Raw genomic sequence first — 18,155 nt, forward strand, 5'->3', positions numbered from 1 at the left:
GGTTAAAACATATACATAAAATATTCTATAAATTAAAAAATATATATTTATAGTATTCAATCTCAGTCAGTATGAGAAAATTAAATCAACTGAGAGGGAAAGCTAATATTACTCATTTTCTGAAATAAGCACACACATAAATAATCAATTTAGTTGTGCAGTAATAACAAAAGGTAAATTTCCTTTGGGCTAAAAAGAATAACATCACTCATCACCATTTATTTTTCTTTTTTGCATATTCTAATCCCTTTTCAGGTTTTGGCACTAATTTTCTTCAAATTTAACTTTGGAACAATTAAGTTTTGAAATTGAAGGCCGCCAATGTCACCGCGAAATTCAGTGCCAAAGATGCTATAAATAGCTCTTAATCAACACATTTATTCGGCCAAATAAGAAAAAAAAAAGTCAACAAAAGAAAAAGATAAAGATTACTTATTCTCATTATTTTTCTTCTTTTATTAATGAAATTTAATAATCCACTAGGGCTAGTCTATGACACCCCCACAGAGTGACCAACCCATAACGAAACCACTAAGCACTACATTAAAGCTTTCTTTAATAGTGCATTTGAATGAGGATTGCAACCTATTTGGACTATTCTCGTTTATTAATTCACACTTTAAATGCCAAATGCGTGAGTCAAAGTTAAAATTGAGAAATTAGGAGGCAAAACAACACTTAAACTGCAACCTTTTATGACGGTTTTTTTTTTATGTTTTTGGGATGTTGAAGTAAGTGTCAATTTTATCTGGATTTTAAATGCCTAGCAGTTTCAGTTACTTACTTTTTTTTATTTATTGTTCTACTAAATTAAAGACTTTGTTTTCAAAACGCCAAGTATACTTTTTCAATTAAAAATGTCGATAAAATAATGTAGAAAAACATAGAGATAAGTTAAGCGGGTCCCATAGAAAGGGAAAAAAAGTACATATTGGTCTATTCTTCCATTTACCATTTGGAATTGGAAACACGAGGAGAGATAGTATTTCTGTCCTTTTTGTTTAGTTTTATTTTATTTATTTTTAGCCGGACACAGTGTTGTCATTTCAGTTTCCATATTAATTTTGACCAAAATGAACTGTCATGAAAAGAAATTAAATTCCAAGAATCCACTTTGAATCTTTAAATTTTTATTTCAGAAAATCTAATTTGATAAATCGATGTATATTTGGCTCAATGTATATAATCTAGCAGTCTGTATTGCAATCTATTTTTTGTGATTAGTTTGGTTTTAATTTATTATTTTTATCTTATTATACTTTAATCAAAAGGACAACATTCCACAATAATAAAGTAAAAATTTTCACTATATCAGAAAAGAAAGTAGGTCAGTTTGTGTTTATCATATGATATGCAAAAGGCGAAAATAATTATACCTTAGATAAATGTTGTTGCTAAAATCCTAAAATTTACACCAAGTGAGATGGAAGTTATCATGCTGCTTTAAGAAAAATTGAATCTAAATTGATTTAATGGCATTGACAAATTAAATGATACCACTTCAATTTGGGCTGAACTTTTAGGGGCAAATTATATCTACGAGATTAAAATTTCTCTTCAACTACTTGGATACAATTAAATTTTTAACTAAAAAACAATCGAAGGGATAATATGGGGAATAGGGGTGAGCATCGGTCGGTTTGGGCGGTTTTTTCACAAAAAAAAATCCAGAATTCGATTTTCGGTTCGGATTGGTGCAATCCAAAAACCGACCGAACCAAACCAGTTTAAAAAAAAACCGACCGTTTTGGACCGCGGTTTGGTCGGTTAAACCGACCAAATCGAATATGATTATTTTTTTTTATTTTTTATTTTTAAAGTTTTAGTTAAAAAATTAAAAATTTTGGATTGTTAGAATCCATTTTTTTTGTGTTTTTACAACATAAATATATAGAACATAATTACATTTACAAGTGTCCTAAGTTTTTTTTTTTTATTAAAATTTTTAATAATTAATAATTATATAATATTATATTATTATTTTATTGTGTTCGGTCGGTTTCGGTTTTATTGGTCGGTTCACCCAAAATTTCCAAACCGACCGAACAGTGGCAGTTTGCACCGTCGGCGGTTTTTTCGATTTTCGGTTTAAACGGTTTCGGTTTTTTCGGTGTTCGGTAAGTCGGTGTACACGATTTTTTCGGTTTTTCGGATTTTATGCTCAGCCCTACTGGGGAACGCATTTCTTCAAATAAAAATAAATAAACATAAACTTTAAATTGACCCCAAAGTAAAACTAACAGAAATGTAAGTGAAGACTTTAATTTGAACTTTGCAATAATATTCCAAATGCCTTTCTCACAATTTACACATCATTACATACATACAACTATATTACACTCAACTAAAATTAAATAATAATTTTAAAAAATAAAATTAAAAAGGCAAATGAACTCGGCAGCTCAGACTCGGATATTTTTTTTATCATTGATCCAAGCGGCAGCGTATCAAACAAGTTTAACTAATTAAACCCATCCTAAGAAGTCAATTTACTGACAAGTTTTAAGTAACTGTAATTTTGTTTTTCTTCACAAACTACATAAAAAACCCAAAATAAAGAACCTAAACCATACTTAAATTTTATCTTCCAGTTTTAATTTTTCTTTATCTTTTTTTTATTTTAGTTTTAGGTGGAAGATAAACTGGAGAGGGTTGTGGCAGAGGATGTTCTAGGGGATGGTGACATTTGCTTCAAAGCCACCATTGGTAAAAAACTAGTTTTTCTTCTCTCTTGTTCCTTAACAAGCTCACTTGCAAATACATCAATCTTCTCCACATTTGAGCTCCCAACAATCCTCTTCCCTTGAAATAGTACGGACTCCACATTGTTTTGAGTCAACATAAATTCTGTTTCTCTCAACATGTCTATTTTCTTCTTGTTACTTATTTTCGCCTTTTCTGAATTATTATTATTCGATTTAATGCCATTGCCCTGAAATAATATATATATATATATTTATTATTAGAACAATTGAAATTACATTTCAACAAATACATAAATATTATTGTATAATATCAGGTAAGAATGTATGGATAATTAAATTACCTGAATTCGAATATAATTAGTGGTCCGACAATCTCCAAAGGCCATCGAAACTGCTTGGTCTACCTATAAGAATAAAACAAAAGAAATTCAAATAATTAGAATAATGCTATAAATTATAAATCGTGCATATACGACAACATTTTTTTTTCTTTATTTCTTTCAACATTCTACGATTCTAATTTCCTACCGACAAATTCTTCAGGTACAAAATATTAATACACAATTTTTGTAATTACATTTAATAGTGGTAGGTAACGCTTTATCATGGTCCCCTCAACCACTACTATTCATAATTTAAAAGACACATTTCGTTTATGATTAAATAAAAAGAAATATGCTAAAAACAAAAATAAAATAATTAATGACAAATAAAATATGATGTGAATTGTTTCTTACCAAGTCGGAAGCTCCTTCACCGGCGATTCTAAGGAGCCTTGCGGCCGTAGGAGAAGAAGTTACATTGCCCGCACCGAATTCCGATTCCCCATTTCCGAGAGAGACCACCAGAAGATCCTCCACTCCGTTACAGAGAGGAAACTCTTGTTTGTTATTCAACACGTGCGTAATCGCCGCAGATGTTGGATTGTTCATCGCGATCCCGCCATCGACGGCCAGTATCTTCGTACGCTGATCCACTGACCTCATCTCAAACGCGCCGGCCGCCGTAGGATCGGCCGACGTGGCGGTGCAGACGTCCCTCATTTTGAAATCGTACCCGTCCATTTCAAATGCATCGGCGCGGGAGAACAAGAACGGCGCGCCGGTCGAGAGATCGTAGCAAGGGATCAAAACCGACTTCAATGTGTCTCGAAGCGTAGAATCTCCGAAAACCTTCCCGAAGAGCTTGTCCGCCGTTGCCGACGACCTCAGGACTCGCCGGAAAAATCCAGCAGGAGAAGACCGAAAAATCTTTCGGCGATTCTTCACGAGAAACTTCAGAGCCTCCTCGGCCGTGAAGAGTGGACCTCCGTCTCTCCCGCGAGTGAAAAGCATCGCAGCGAGAATACCGCCAGCTCCGGAACCAGCCACCACGTCGAAGTAATCGGCGATAACGGCGCTGGGATTTCCAGACTTAAGGCGGAGCGAAGCCTCAAGGCGGGAGAGAGAATCGGCAGCGAGGATTCCGTCAGTAGTGCCGCCGCCGTCTATGCTGAGGATTCTGACCTTTCCATTACTTCCGGCGGCGCTGCGATTGGTTGATGAGATAAGGTTACCATGCGATTTCTCTGGATTCGAAACCTTAGGGTTCGGATCGCCATAACCGAAGAGGAACTTGTTCTCCAAAATGGAGAAGATCTCGTAAGTGAGCTTGTCTACTCCATAGCTGGAGTCCATGTTGAGCTGTGGAAGAGTGGATAGTGCCGCCATTTTCAACGTTAATTCAATTTGATTTGGATCACCGCTCTGAGAGTGTATAAAGTTGTGTAGAGTAGTTTGTTGAGAGAGAGAGAATCAGAGAAATAGGGAAAATGAAATGAGGAGTGTGAAGAAAGTGGAGGTAGGAAGTAGTTTATATACAGGTGAGAATGTTGACGAGGCACGTGTGGGGATTCGTATGTGTGCGTTAAATATTTCTCAGTGAATGTTTATACATTGACGGCACCATCTCAGAACATTCCCTCGGGTGGTTACTAATAGCCGCACTATTTTTTTTATTATCGTATTTATTCATTTGTAATCCTACACATTTTTCCAGCAAAAAATCCTACACATTTTAATTATTTTGATTTCATATATTTTTTTATTCTAATGTTGAACTTTTTCAATTTGTTAGGTGCACTGTTTTATTAAGAAATTTCTATTAAAGAGAATTATAATATGTTGTATACTTCACCCCTTTTGTCATTTTGATGTTTTAGCATGAATATTCCTATTTTATTTTTTTCTGTTTATCAATTCAGATTTTGAAAAAACAACATTAACAATCAAATCCTTAAGAAAAAAATTAGCAATCAAATCTTTATTGTTTATATTTTCACCAAATTTTTTTTTTTCTTGGGACTGATTATAACTCCTTCATTGTTTCCGTAACATCAAAATCAAAAGCCCTATCCTTTGGTCAAGTCTCCAATCTCCTTCTTGCTCATGAATCAAGATTGGAGCAACAACTTTCAGTGGAAGACTCAACCCCCATTGTTGCTAATTTGGCTCACTAATTCAGAATTTTTTTTTATTGTTTATATTTTCACCAAATCCCGACAATGTGAGTCATGATTTCTGGAGACAAAGAGGAGAATAGCCATGAAAGAATTAGCCTATCTTTGCGCCTCCATTGAATGAAGCCTGAGTTGAGAGTTTCAGAGTCAGGAAGATGCTGAGCAGGGGCTTGGGTAGTTCCATTCACGAAATCTTCAAGACCATTGGCATATATGACATTTTCCATCTGAGCATTCCATAAGAGAAAATTAGTGCGATCAAGACGCACGGGAAGACCATGATTGAGAGCCTGAGAGAGAGCATTAAATTGTTGTTGTTGGACGGTGAGCATCGGAGCTGAGACAGATTCGGGAGCACCAGCAGGACCGGCCATGGAAGAAGCTCAGAGAAACGAAGGAGAAAAGGGTAAAAGAAAAGAACAGAGAAAGAAAATCAAGAATTAGGGCAGGAAAGTGCTGGCTCGTGATACCATGTAAATCTAGAGAGAGAGAGTGAAAACAAAGTCTCTTATTGTTATATTAATCTGAGAGAAGAACCCTTATTATATAATAAGAGTTTACAGATAAAAGAGATTGTACATGTATGAAACAGAATGGTTACAAAGTAACAGAATTAACAAAATGAGTAACAGCCTAAACTAACATTCTCTAACATAATATAGTATATAAAATTTGTTTGAGATTTATAATATATAAAAAATTATCAAAATTGTCCATAAAGTTTTTAGAATTTTTGTTATAACTTTAATTATAAGGACTTAATTGTTGCTTTTTGAAACTCAAGAACTATTGCCAAAAAAAACTAAATTATCAAACAATAGAAAACGTGTTTTATTATACTAAAAACTATTTCAATTTCCTGCATAGCGTATGTCGTAGCCATTGTTGAATATTTCTATGAAAACGTTTAGTTATTAATAAAAATCATAAATTAAAAAAAATAAATACATCGAATTAAATATTTAAGAGTGGTCTCTTCAAGATGATATATGGCAAATTGTACACGAAATTGTTTGTTGTTTTTTTCTCAGAGCCACAAATATAAAGTTTTAAGAGTTATAATATTGCAAAAAGAAATTTAAAAAATAAAAAATATTATGAAGTGGGAAATAAAAATAAATAATCACAAACTAATATTAAACAATTGATTTGTAATTCCACAAAATTTACCCTACAATTACACAAAATAATATAAGATAAATATAATTTTGGAGCCCCCACTTTTTGTTAGGAGTTTTCACTTATTTTTTATATTTAAAAATTTTACCCGCATATATTTTAAAAAAAAATCACCTGCATATATATTATTTATAAAATTAATTATTGTTTTTTTTTGACAAACTAAAAATAATTATTGCTTGTCCAGATAAAAACTCCGACTTCTTTTTTGTTAACATCAACTATATTCTATCTCTATATTTTTTGTCCGGCAAGAAAAACACTAATATTAATTCTTTTCGAATTCAAATTATAATAATATGTATATTAAATTTTGGTTGATATTTAAATATTGAAATAGCAATATTTTCACTCATCACTTTTTCTTCGTGTTACTAATAATTCTAAATACTTTAATAAGTAAAAAATGTATGGTAGTTTATTCAATATGTACAGTTTTCTTTTTTTATTGAAAGGGTTCAATATGTCCAGTTAAAAAATATATCTCATATATACGATATTTATGTAATTTGAATTAAAAATATTTTATCTCTTTATACTTGTACATTAAGGGAAAAAAAAAAGAGTATGCATTAGACATTACGGTTTAAGTAATCTTTGACTATATATGCATTTTATTTTTTTTAAATGACTATGCATACACTTTAATGTGTACAACAAGCAACACATTCTATTATATATGCTAATTAAGTCAACTTATTTTTGTTGTCTGAGTTTTCACAATGTGACATGTGGCACACATTAAGGACTAATTGCGTCTTCATAGGAGTTGATTAAGTCGTGGAGCTTGCTTCGAGCTCTATGGGAAGAGAGCCTAGCCTTGAGTCATAATTCACCACCACCGGAGGACAGTGTCCATGTGGTGAGAATGGTACCTCTCAAGGACCATATTCCAGGATGTTGTTCCAAGTCTTGGTACACGACTGTCTCATACCCTCAAGTCATTTAGGTATGTGAGATCCATTCTCAAGGTGTGTAGGACACTTGTTAGGTGTCAAGCATAGTGACATTGAATCACAAGCAACCATCTAAGACCCACTGTTACACAAATCGTGGTGTCGATTCCGTACAAGCGACAAGCAAAATGTCTCACGGTGTTGCCTGACATGGGAAATCGTGCAGCTACCCACCTAACACTATCAGGAGTGTGTTGCCCCATAAAATAAGTGGGTTGGTACCTCGTATTGGACCCACTAAGATATGCAGAGGAGCACTAGCACATTAACTATTAGAATTTACCATTTATTTTGTATTTAAGTCGCCATTAAGGGAGAATGAATGTAATAAATTCCCATTAGTTAAGTTAATTGCCATCAACCATCTATAAATAAGGCAAGGGCACACATTGTAAATGATCCCAGATTTTTTGTATTCAGAGCATTGCCAAAACGCTGCCAGAAAATCCCCATAAAGTTTTATACCTCCAAGCTTTTATCATCCTAATACAACTGACTTGTGGACTAGGGTTTATTCATAACCTGAACCATGTAAATCTATGCGTCTCAACTTTAATTTCTATAAGTTTTATTTTAATCAGTTGTTAGCGAAAAAGCTAGTCAATATTTTGGTTCTTTCATTGAGAGCTTGGGAAAAGCTTTGAGTTGCAGCAATGGTGAACACTAGAAGAAACGCTATTGAAGAAGTTCCCCCCACAGTCGCAGTGGGAAGAGAACCCAGCTGACCACCTTCACTAGTTGATCTAGAGGTGGCCGACAATGATGGCTACGATGTCTAAGACAGAGACGACTACTATGAGAGTGACTATTCACATTCGTCCCAGCCGGAGGAGCCACCAGAAGTGGTGGCCCTTAAGGGTCAAGTAGCCTCCCAACAACAAGAAATAGAGGCTTGGGATGGTAGTATCACCGCCTTATAGGAGGTGGTTAATGTAATGTCCCAAATTCCCTAATGTGGCTTAATGCTTGGATTAGGGGGCCAGGAGGGCCATAATTGATTTAATATGCAATTATGTGATTTTACGCATGATTAAGTGAATTATATTATTATATGATGATAATTGCATGCATGTGGGCCCACTTCTTATTAAAATGGCATTTTCGTAATTTTGGCTCGTTAAGGGCATATTTGTATATTTATGTGCATGTTTGTGATATATGGGTGAGACCACATTATTATGTGGATGTATTTGGATTATTTGGTATGAGACGATCCTAGAAAGCTAGTTAGCGGTTTGGTCATAACGGGGTCAAATATCGGGCTCGAGCCGAGCCTAGGGGTAATTTGGTAATTTAGTACATTACCGAGATCGGGTAATGGGGGAAATCATTTGGTAATTATTTGAGAATATTGGAATTAACGGGAATTGTGAGACGTTAATTATGATTAACGGGGTAAGTGGTAAATGACGAAACTACCCTTGGAGGGTTTTGGGAGAGTGTTATGGCCCTAGGGGCATTTAGGTCATTTAGACCATTAGATATGCTTAAGCCAAGGTAGGCTGTAGAAGGAGACCTCACACATCACAAATATAGTATTTCATTTTTCTCTCTCTCTCTCTCTCTCGATTTATACCCTCTCTCTATCTCTTGAAGACTTTGATTAAAAAACTTGGATTTTTGGGAATTGAAGCTAGGAAACTGATTGGGTGCAGCTAGGAGTCCATTTCAGGTGATTAGGGTAATGATTTTAACCTTTTATTCCCTAAGTTTATGAGTTTTTCTGGTGGTGTTCTTGGGTTGTTCTTGAGCTTCAAAACTCAAGTGTTGATTTTGAGTATTAATGGTGTTTTGATTGTGTTTGAACTTGGGTTTTGACAAGGTTGAGATATTGATGAAGTTTTGGGGTTAAATTATAATTTTGGATGGTGTTTAGATCGGTTTTGCAGTTTGGAATTTAGGGGAAAACACAGGGGAAAGAACCAGAAAATTCTGGTCTGTCGAACTGGGGCCCCAACGCCACTTTTGGCGCCCCAGCGCTAAGCAGGGGAAAGCATGGATGCTCTCTAACTTGGGGCAGCGCCCCAGCGCTACCCATGGGTGCCCCAGCGCTACCCATGGGCGCCCCAGCACTATGTCTATTTCAGCAAGACCCATTTTTAGGGCTTGGGAAGACTTTGAGGGCTCGGGGGATGGGTCCACCACCCCGTTGGGTGGATTGGAAGTCCGAGAGCACAGGAATGGTCCCAGAGTTTGTTTTTAAGGATTGAATCTTATGAGATTATTTTATTTGGTTACGATTAGGTTATCGCTAAGGGCCTGAGGTCAGGATCGCGCTCAAGGGTCGTTCTTAAATTATTTCATACTCGAACCAGAGGTAAGAAAACTGCACCCAGTAAGTGACATGCATGGTTATTAATGAGGCATGTTGAGTGCTCTCTATATATATGGATATTGGTTTCATTGTAAATGCATGACAGCTTGATTACTTGTGAATGGCACTAACTTATTAGTCAAGAACGACATTGGTGTTAGTACTTGTCGTGAAGCTGTGACTTATTAGTCAAGATTGGCTGTAGTACTGAGCATTGGTCGTATGGTATTGGCTTATGAGTCAAGAGCGGTATTAGCATGTTTACCGCTGGCCGAAATGATTAGATCTAATCAACATGAGCATTAAATGCTTGACCGACCTATTGGTCGAAGAAAACTAAAGTGCTTGTCTAGTCTAAAGGATAGTTACTTAAAGCCAGGGCTAAAAGGCTTAGGTGACTGAAATGTCACATGGCTTGGGGGCGCGAGACCCCAGAGAGTGACTTATTAGTCATCTATCCAGAGAGGCTTATTAGTCATCTATTTAGACAGTGACTTATTAGTCATCTATCCAGAGAGGCTTATTAGTCATCTATTTAGAGAGTGACTCATTAGTCACCTATCCAGAGAGTGACTCATTAGTCACTTATCTAGAGAGTGACTCATTAGTCACCTATCCAGAGAGACTTATTAGTCATCTACCCAAAAATACTTATTAGTCATCATATGATTAGGGCTGCAAGCTCGAAACGATTTATTATCTTGTATGCATGCAGTAATAAGTTTTCTTGCTGAGCTTTGGCTCACGAGTGCTATGTGGTGCAGCTAAAGGGAAAGAAAAGCTCACCCAATCTTGAGTGGAGAGCTTAGGTGGCGATGTGTACATATGCGGCCGATTGACCACCACGGCCAAGGTGTTTCTCAAAGGAACTAAGGTTTAACCCTATTTTTGCTGCTTAGGTCGGCGGGTTGTAACTTTTATACTATAATGATCATTTTGGATTGTAAATAACTTTGTAAACACTTTTATGGGCCCATGTTAAATTTAACGTTGTAAATAAAATATATCCATTCCTTTTGATAAAGATTTTCACCCTGGCCTGTTAATAACACCTAGATGCACGTTTATAACCTAATGACTAGTTTAGCGAGTTAAGCACTATTTAAAGTTCACAGTAACAGTCTTGGAGTCACCCGGGTGTTACAGTTAACGCCATGAAGGCAACTTTGGCAACTCGAGGGCTGCAAGTGGACCCTCAGGGCGAAGTACCATCTAGGCAGCCAGTTGGCGTGCCACCTACGCACCCATCTAGAGTGCCACCTGTGCAACCAGCGGACGTGCCATCTGCCGACCCCGCTGATACGACGAAGGAGCAACTAGCTGGCATGCCTCCAGTTCGCAAGGATGATAAGGACTCCCATAATCAGAAAAGGACTCGCGGGCTTCTGAGGCCGTATATGTCCCAAGGAGGACCAATGACCAAGAGGCTCACAGGGTTCAAGGAAGTCGCTAGGCCAACAACACTCACAGAGCCTAGGGTCTTCCACCTAGGCACTGACCGTGTCAGACCTGGATGAGGGATTCCTTTCGCAACTCACCAAACCAGGGGAAATCCCTGACGCAGAGCCAACAGGAGAGAAGACTCAGTAAACCGAGGACAACGAATCAATGTCTCGGTTAACAATAATAACGTAGAATCAGATGGGGAAACAGAAGTTGGATTCCCCAAAGAAGGCTACCACAGGAACGCACAACCCAACTTGTAAGACAACTTGGACTCTTGCAGAGAAAGAATAGCTCCCGAGGACCTTCCCGGGAGACATTCACAATCGGACCTCTTAGACAATGGGGCATACCTGACACAAAGTGTCAATCACGATCCTCTCCATGCAGAAATGGGGAGTTTAAAAAAGATCATGTTAAAGATGGCTTGGAGGCAAGGATAAGAATCCAACCTAGAGGATGAAGACGGGGATCCGTGTGTGTTAGCATTAATGCCCTAAAATCATGTAAAGATAATTTATTGATTTAAATAAAAGTACAATTTTATTATATTTTAATATTATAATTATTGTTTAAATTAATTATATAATAATATCAAGAAAATTCATTATTCATTCATGAGAATATGATCTTGTATTAGTATGAGAGAATTAAGATCATATATAATGAATAAAATTGTCAGTAACATATTAAAGTAAGGAATCTTTAATGAATAATTACTTGTGCGATTTACTAAGCATACGAGATGCAAGTGATCTAGACTCGGGTTACTGATGTGGATAGACATCTTATTAAAGGTGGTGTATATAATAGAGATTATATATGACAAGACCGATGATAATTAATTATCTTTATAAACTTACTGTTTGACATAAATATTTAATTCTTATCTTAATAGAAAATCATTTGTAGATCAGTCTAAATCTTGAGTATTCATGAACTCATGTTTGTGTTTATTGGATATTTTGATTCTCTCGTTAAGGTTTCTTAGAATAATGAGGCTAATGCCTTTTGTTTTGGAGATTCAATATCATGAATGGCTAGGAACATGATTTACAATAATGGAATCCATGCTTTCCTAACAGATCGAATATTGGTTCCCTTAAGGATTAATTCTGGAACTGAATAATTATTGAACTCAAATCTATAATTTGATTATAGATTAATTATTCGCTAATGAATTAATGATACTTAAGGATCACAAGGTAATTTGAAGGGTAAAACGGTAATCTTGACCAACTCTAATTAAATAAATGGAGGACAGAATTACATTTATTGATAATATTAATGGACTACAAGAGAAAACTCTATAATTATAATTCTATAAATACTTAGAGTGCAATTACATATTTATAGTGGAGCAATCATGGAATTAATAAAGAGGATTATCAGATTAAAGAGTTAAATTAATAATCTGGTTTATTTGAGCTTCATATTATAGGTTCATGGTCCCCAGATCACCTCTGTCCTACACTGTCAAGGGTAAGGATGTCAAAAGAAATATTTGTAGAGAGAATGACTAAATTGTAAAGGAATTAATTTTCCAGGGCAAGGAAATAATTATGTGATAGTTATGAGCAATTGATTAATTATGAATTAATTAAATACTCTATGTTAAAATAAATATTAATCATGTTTGGATTAATATAGAGAGAGATTAATAATTATCTTATTATAAGATATTTATTTTATTTATTTAAAACTGATATTTTAAGATATAGTTAATTTTGAATTGACTGATATTTATTCTAGGATAAATATATTATCTTAAATATTAGGGTAAATAGCACTTGGGGTCCCCAAACTTCATTAGTTGTATCACTTAGATCCCCAATCTTTTTTTTTTGTAGCAATTAGATCCCCAAACTTTATTTTTTGTCTCACATAGGTCCACATTATTATATATTTTTTTTAAATAAACCCTAATTTATAAAGGTAAAATAGAATTTTAACACAAAAAATAAAATAAAATAGCACCCATTTTTTTTCTCTTCAAGCCCATTTTAATTAATTAGTTATTACCAAATATATTATTTTGGTAAATTGATCTAAATATTCTCATCAAATATTATAAAATAATAAAAATTTATTTTCAATTATACATCTAAAATATTTATTATATCATTTATATATTAATTATTTTATCATTTTTAATAAAAAAATTATATACTTTAAATTTTAGAAGCATAAAACTTATTAAGGATGATTCTTCTATACCCTCATTTTTTACACTACACACATTTCTACTTCAACTCCTCACGAATTATTAAAAATTATTTCCACACATATAAAAAAAATTATTGTTGTTCATGAGGAGTTTAAATAGAAATGTGTAGTGAAAAAAAGCTAGGATATGGATAGAAGCACCCTTAATAAGTTTCATGCTTCCAAAATTTAATGTATATAAATGTTTTTATTAAAAATAATAAACTAATTAATATAAGTGATATATTAAATATTTTGGAGGAATAATAGAAGATTTTTTTTTATTATTTCTTAATATTTGAAGAAAATATTTAGGTCAATACCAAAATAATATATTTGGTAATAATTAATTAATTAAAAGGGGCTTGAAGAGAAAATATGTGCTATTTTTTTTGTTTGTTGAAATATCATTTTACTCTTTTAAATTATGGTTTATTTAGTAAATATAACATTGGGGAACTAAATGAGCCAAAAAGTAAAGGTTAGGATCTAATTGCTACGAAAAAAAGATTAGGGACCTAAGTGATACAACTAGAGAAGTTTGGGGACCCCAAGTGCTATTTATCATAAATATTAATTAAACAAACAAATGAGAAAATTAGGAAAAACCTTAATGTGGCTCATGACACACTCATTGTGCCACTCAGGGATAGAAATATCCATGGTATTTGAATTTCAAATTTATTTGTTTATTTAATTATTCTTTTTAAATATGATTTAAAGTAAATAATTAAATAGGTTATAACTGATCAATTTTATTTTAAATAAAATAAAGATTAATTAAATTAGTTAATTATTTTTATAAACATGAAAGAAGCGATATTTTCAGAATAAGTTTTAAGTTGCTTTTTACCATCAGAGTCTCTCAAGAAAAGAAACGATAGAATTTCCTAAACTTGAAATTCTAGAAATTTCAATAGCCTCTCTCTTCTCAAACCTCTCTAGATCTCATGTATTTAGTACATCTAGAGAGTTCTAAATCAACATTTCAAATTTTACGTCCCCACGCACGTCATTGTGTGTTTAAGGATTGGTCTGGAAGATCAAGGTGTGAGCTTTCATAATAAGGATAAGAAGATCATTGATTTATATAAAAAGATTTGTGGACTCTTGATAGGCTACAAGAGGTAATCTCTAATCTATTTGTGCTTGATTTAATATATCTATATATGTATGATCCTGGCTAGTATTAATAAATTTTTAAAAGATCCATTTCGCTGCATATTCGTATTTATAATATTTAATACCAACAGTGTGCTCCACACATCGTCGAAGCCATGTTACCTCGAGGCTTCAAGATGTCATATATCACTCCTTACAGCGGAGTTACAGATCCTTCCGACCATATGTCAAAGTTCAACAGATTGATGTTTGTGCACCATGTCTTCGAGGACACCGGATGCCACTGCTTCTCGTTAACATTAGCGGGACCAGCAGACTAATGGTTCAAAAAGCATAGGCCAGGATCCATCCACTCCTGGCATCAACTCTTCATCGCCTTCCGAAGAAAATTTATAGCTGCTCAGAAGGTTCACTTCGAGGTCAATGCTTTGGCCAACATTAAGCAGAGGCCATTCGAAACCCTTAAAGCGTACATAAAACACTTTAACGTGGAAGATGCGAGGACCAAGAGAGTCGATGACGGTCAGCAGCTTATGGCTGTGCAACCCGGTATCCAACCAGGATTTCCACTCTGGGATGACCTACAAAGGCGCGGATGCCACAGGCACGATGATTTTATTCATCGGGCCCAAGATTACATACATTGGGAGGATGCCCAAATTAGAGCTTTTAAAGGGCCAATCTGTTGGTTTTTGATCATGTGATGGACAGTGCAGCAGAAGCATGGGATAACATATAAATGTGATAATAATAATTATTAAAGCATAAGAACGAATCACTCTAGGAATCATAACTAGAATGAGATTTTTCTCATGCAACCTGAATCTAAACAAAAAAGAAAAATACAAATACATTTTCTCGATGTAGAAAACGCATAGACCAAATAGCATCTTAGACTCCTAACCCACCATCTTCCATACTATGGCTTGCACAAAGAGAATGAGACAGGTCAACGTCTATACTATTTGGTAGGATATACAAGAACACACTTTTGAATCTCAACACATGAGAGAGTGTTCTTCTCACAATTCAGAGAGAACAATGTTCTCTATTTTTCTCTCTTGACAAAATAACGTGAAATGCATCTGATGTCTTCATCTTCTTTCTTGATGTTATATTCTATTAATATAACAATAGAAATAAGACCTAGCCCTAATGTCATTGGACATATGTGTGGGCCATAATCCTTTTGGGGTGCGGTTGGCGCCAACAACAAGTCTTTGGGCCTTATGGTATATTATCTCTATAAAATTCTATTTGTTGGACCTTTATCATATTATTTATATAATTATACCACAAAATTAAATATGATTAAACTAATTTTCAATAAAAATTAATTTCATAAAATTATTAATATAATTTTATTTGTCGTTATATATTATTTCATAAATAATATTTTTAATATTATTTGACAAATAATATTAATTAGTGAGATAAAAAATTATATTTTATTATTTTTAATTATTTCACTACTACAAAAATAGGCTTTAACTTTGGTTTTTATATATAGAATTGTTGGGAAATACATAAAAAGCGAAGTTAAAGCTTTTGATGGACTTTTAACTTCACTTTTTGGTTTATCATTAAAAGGAATTAATCTTATTACTTCGGTTATTTACGTAAAGTGAAGTTAAAGGGTAATAGGCGGAGGGAGAAAAAAATGACGGAACCCTTTAACTTCGGTTTTTAGCAAAAAATCAAAGTTAAAAGGTAACCCTTTAAACTTCAATTTTTTGTTCAAAACTGAAGTTAAAGGTGCTTATATCCAAAGCCCTTCGACTTCTCCCTCATTTCCGAAATGTTAAAACCCCCTCACACAAAGAGCAAAAACCTCCATTTCCACCTTGAGAAAAATGAGGGTTTCGCCATTTAGCACTATTTTCCCTCATTTTCTTCCATCAATCTTGCTAGAAAACTCAAATATATCATGTAAACTTGGTTATTTTCAATTTTGAGTGAAAAAAATGGTGTCTTGACAATGGTGACATGTGGTGGTTGGAAATACCCATTGTTTTTTGTTTTTCAACGGATTTTCAGCTTCTATACAAAATTTTGAGGTTTGTACTATGTATTGATAGTTAAATAGATATTTACATGATTTATATATATATATATACATACATAGTATTTTAGATTTTTTTATATATTTTTTGATAATATATAGATAATGTATATGTGTTTATGGTTGATAATAATGTTTTAGAGTTGTATTTTATTATTTAAGAATGTATGAATCTTAAAAAAAAAATTGTTTGTGATAATTTTTTTTATTAATTCGAATTTAATATTAATGTATTACTAAATTTATAATTTATTTTATTTATTTTTGTATTTTATAATATGTTTTTATTTAGAATACTAATGAAGTTAATATATTGTCGTTGTTAAAAAAAAGTTAATATGTTGTTGTTATAATAAAAAAATATCAAGTTAATATCTAGTTAAACAAAATTCATTTGTAAAATATAGTTTTAATGTTTAGATATATTGTTGCAGTAAAAAAAATTCAAGTTAATATTTAGTTAAAATAAAGTTTTATTTGTATAATATGCTTTGATGCTTGGTACTAGTTATTATAAACTCAATAATTATAATATTTAATTTTTGTTTATATTATTTTTAGGACGATTATTGTTTTGGAGGTAATTTGGTTTTTCATTGGTGGTTACTAGTTTGAAGATTAATTTTAAGGTGAGTGGGAATTTTATTTTTATTTATTACTATTGTACATATTTATAGAATTCTAGTTAAACCATATTGAATTTAGTGGAAATTAGGTTTGAAAATGAGTGAAGTAGATTATGAGAAATTTGGGTGCTGCAGTGGTATAAGGATGAAATTATGCATGTTGATTATTGTGTTTGTTTGTGTTGAATTAATAGGTACTTATGAAATTGGAATATGCTATAGAAACAGAGGAAACTCTACCCAATTTTTTAGGATTTTTTAATTGAACATGTTTTTAAATATGCAGTATTTATTCGTAGAGTTATAATTTAAACTTGTTAGGTTTGGCGGTAGGTTTTGAATAGGATATCGGGAATTTGTGTATTGTGGTGATAACCATAAGTCCCTAGTTTGAAGTAACCTTATAATTTCTCTTGACTAGATAATGCTACTTTGAACTAGGGGGCTTATGGATACCGTCAAAATTCAAGGCAAGCATTCAAGATGAAAATTGATTAACATGAGTTTTATTGTAATTGGAGACTAAGCTTTGCTTTTCGGTATGAGGTATTCGTCCAATTTTTGATAAACGTGACATGATTATGCTTATCTGCTCTGTGAACTATTGCAAATTTTAGTTGTAAATTGAATGTCAACAGGTTTGGCTAGTCCTATTTATAGGGGATTTTCCACTAAATTTTTTAAAAAATATTTAATAACTAAGAAATTTCAATATTTCAAATAATTACTTAGGTGAAGATTTTTATGTGGTACTTAGGCTTCATTTCTGTATGAATGTGTATATATATGTACATTAAGTCTTTATAGTTTGTGAATTTTATTTTATTTTAAGTTTATTGGAATGTTCAAATATATTTATTAATATTAAAATAATTGCAAATTAGAATTTAAAAAATAATTATTAAAATATTTTATAAAAAACTAAATTAATAATACAAAAAAAATTATATATATATTTTTTAGGAAAAAATACATTTAACTTCGGTTTTACATAATAACCGAAGTTAAAGGGCTTTAACTTCGGTTTTTAGATACTTTTAACTTCA

At 33.1% G+C, this 18,155-nt stretch overlaps 1 protein-coding gene across 1 annotated transcript; it reads right to left on the reverse strand.

Moving 5' to 3' along the window:
- Positions 1–2,259: 2,259 nt before the first annotated feature.
- LOC133800553 (patatin-like protein 3) lies at positions 2,260–4,523 on the reverse strand. Its single transcript, XM_062238548.1, has 3 exons — positions 3,443–4,523; positions 3,047–3,109; positions 2,260–2,932 (listed from the first exon to the last, which is right to left on the reverse strand). The coding sequence occupies exons 1-3, from the start codon at positions 4,412–4,414 to the stop codon at positions 2,627–2,629; spliced, it is 1,341 nt and encodes a 446-aa protein (XP_062094532.1). The 5' UTR covers positions 4,415–4,523; the 3' UTR covers positions 2,260–2,626.
- Between the last annotated feature and the right edge of the window lie 13,632 nt (positions 4,524–18,155).

The sequence above is a fragment of the Humulus lupulus genome, chromosome 9 (genome assembly GCF_963169125.1).
Source record: "Humulus lupulus chromosome 9, drHumLupu1.1, whole genome shotgun sequence".
Lineage (NCBI taxonomy): Eukaryota > Viridiplantae > Streptophyta > Magnoliopsida > Rosales > Cannabaceae > Humulus > Humulus lupulus.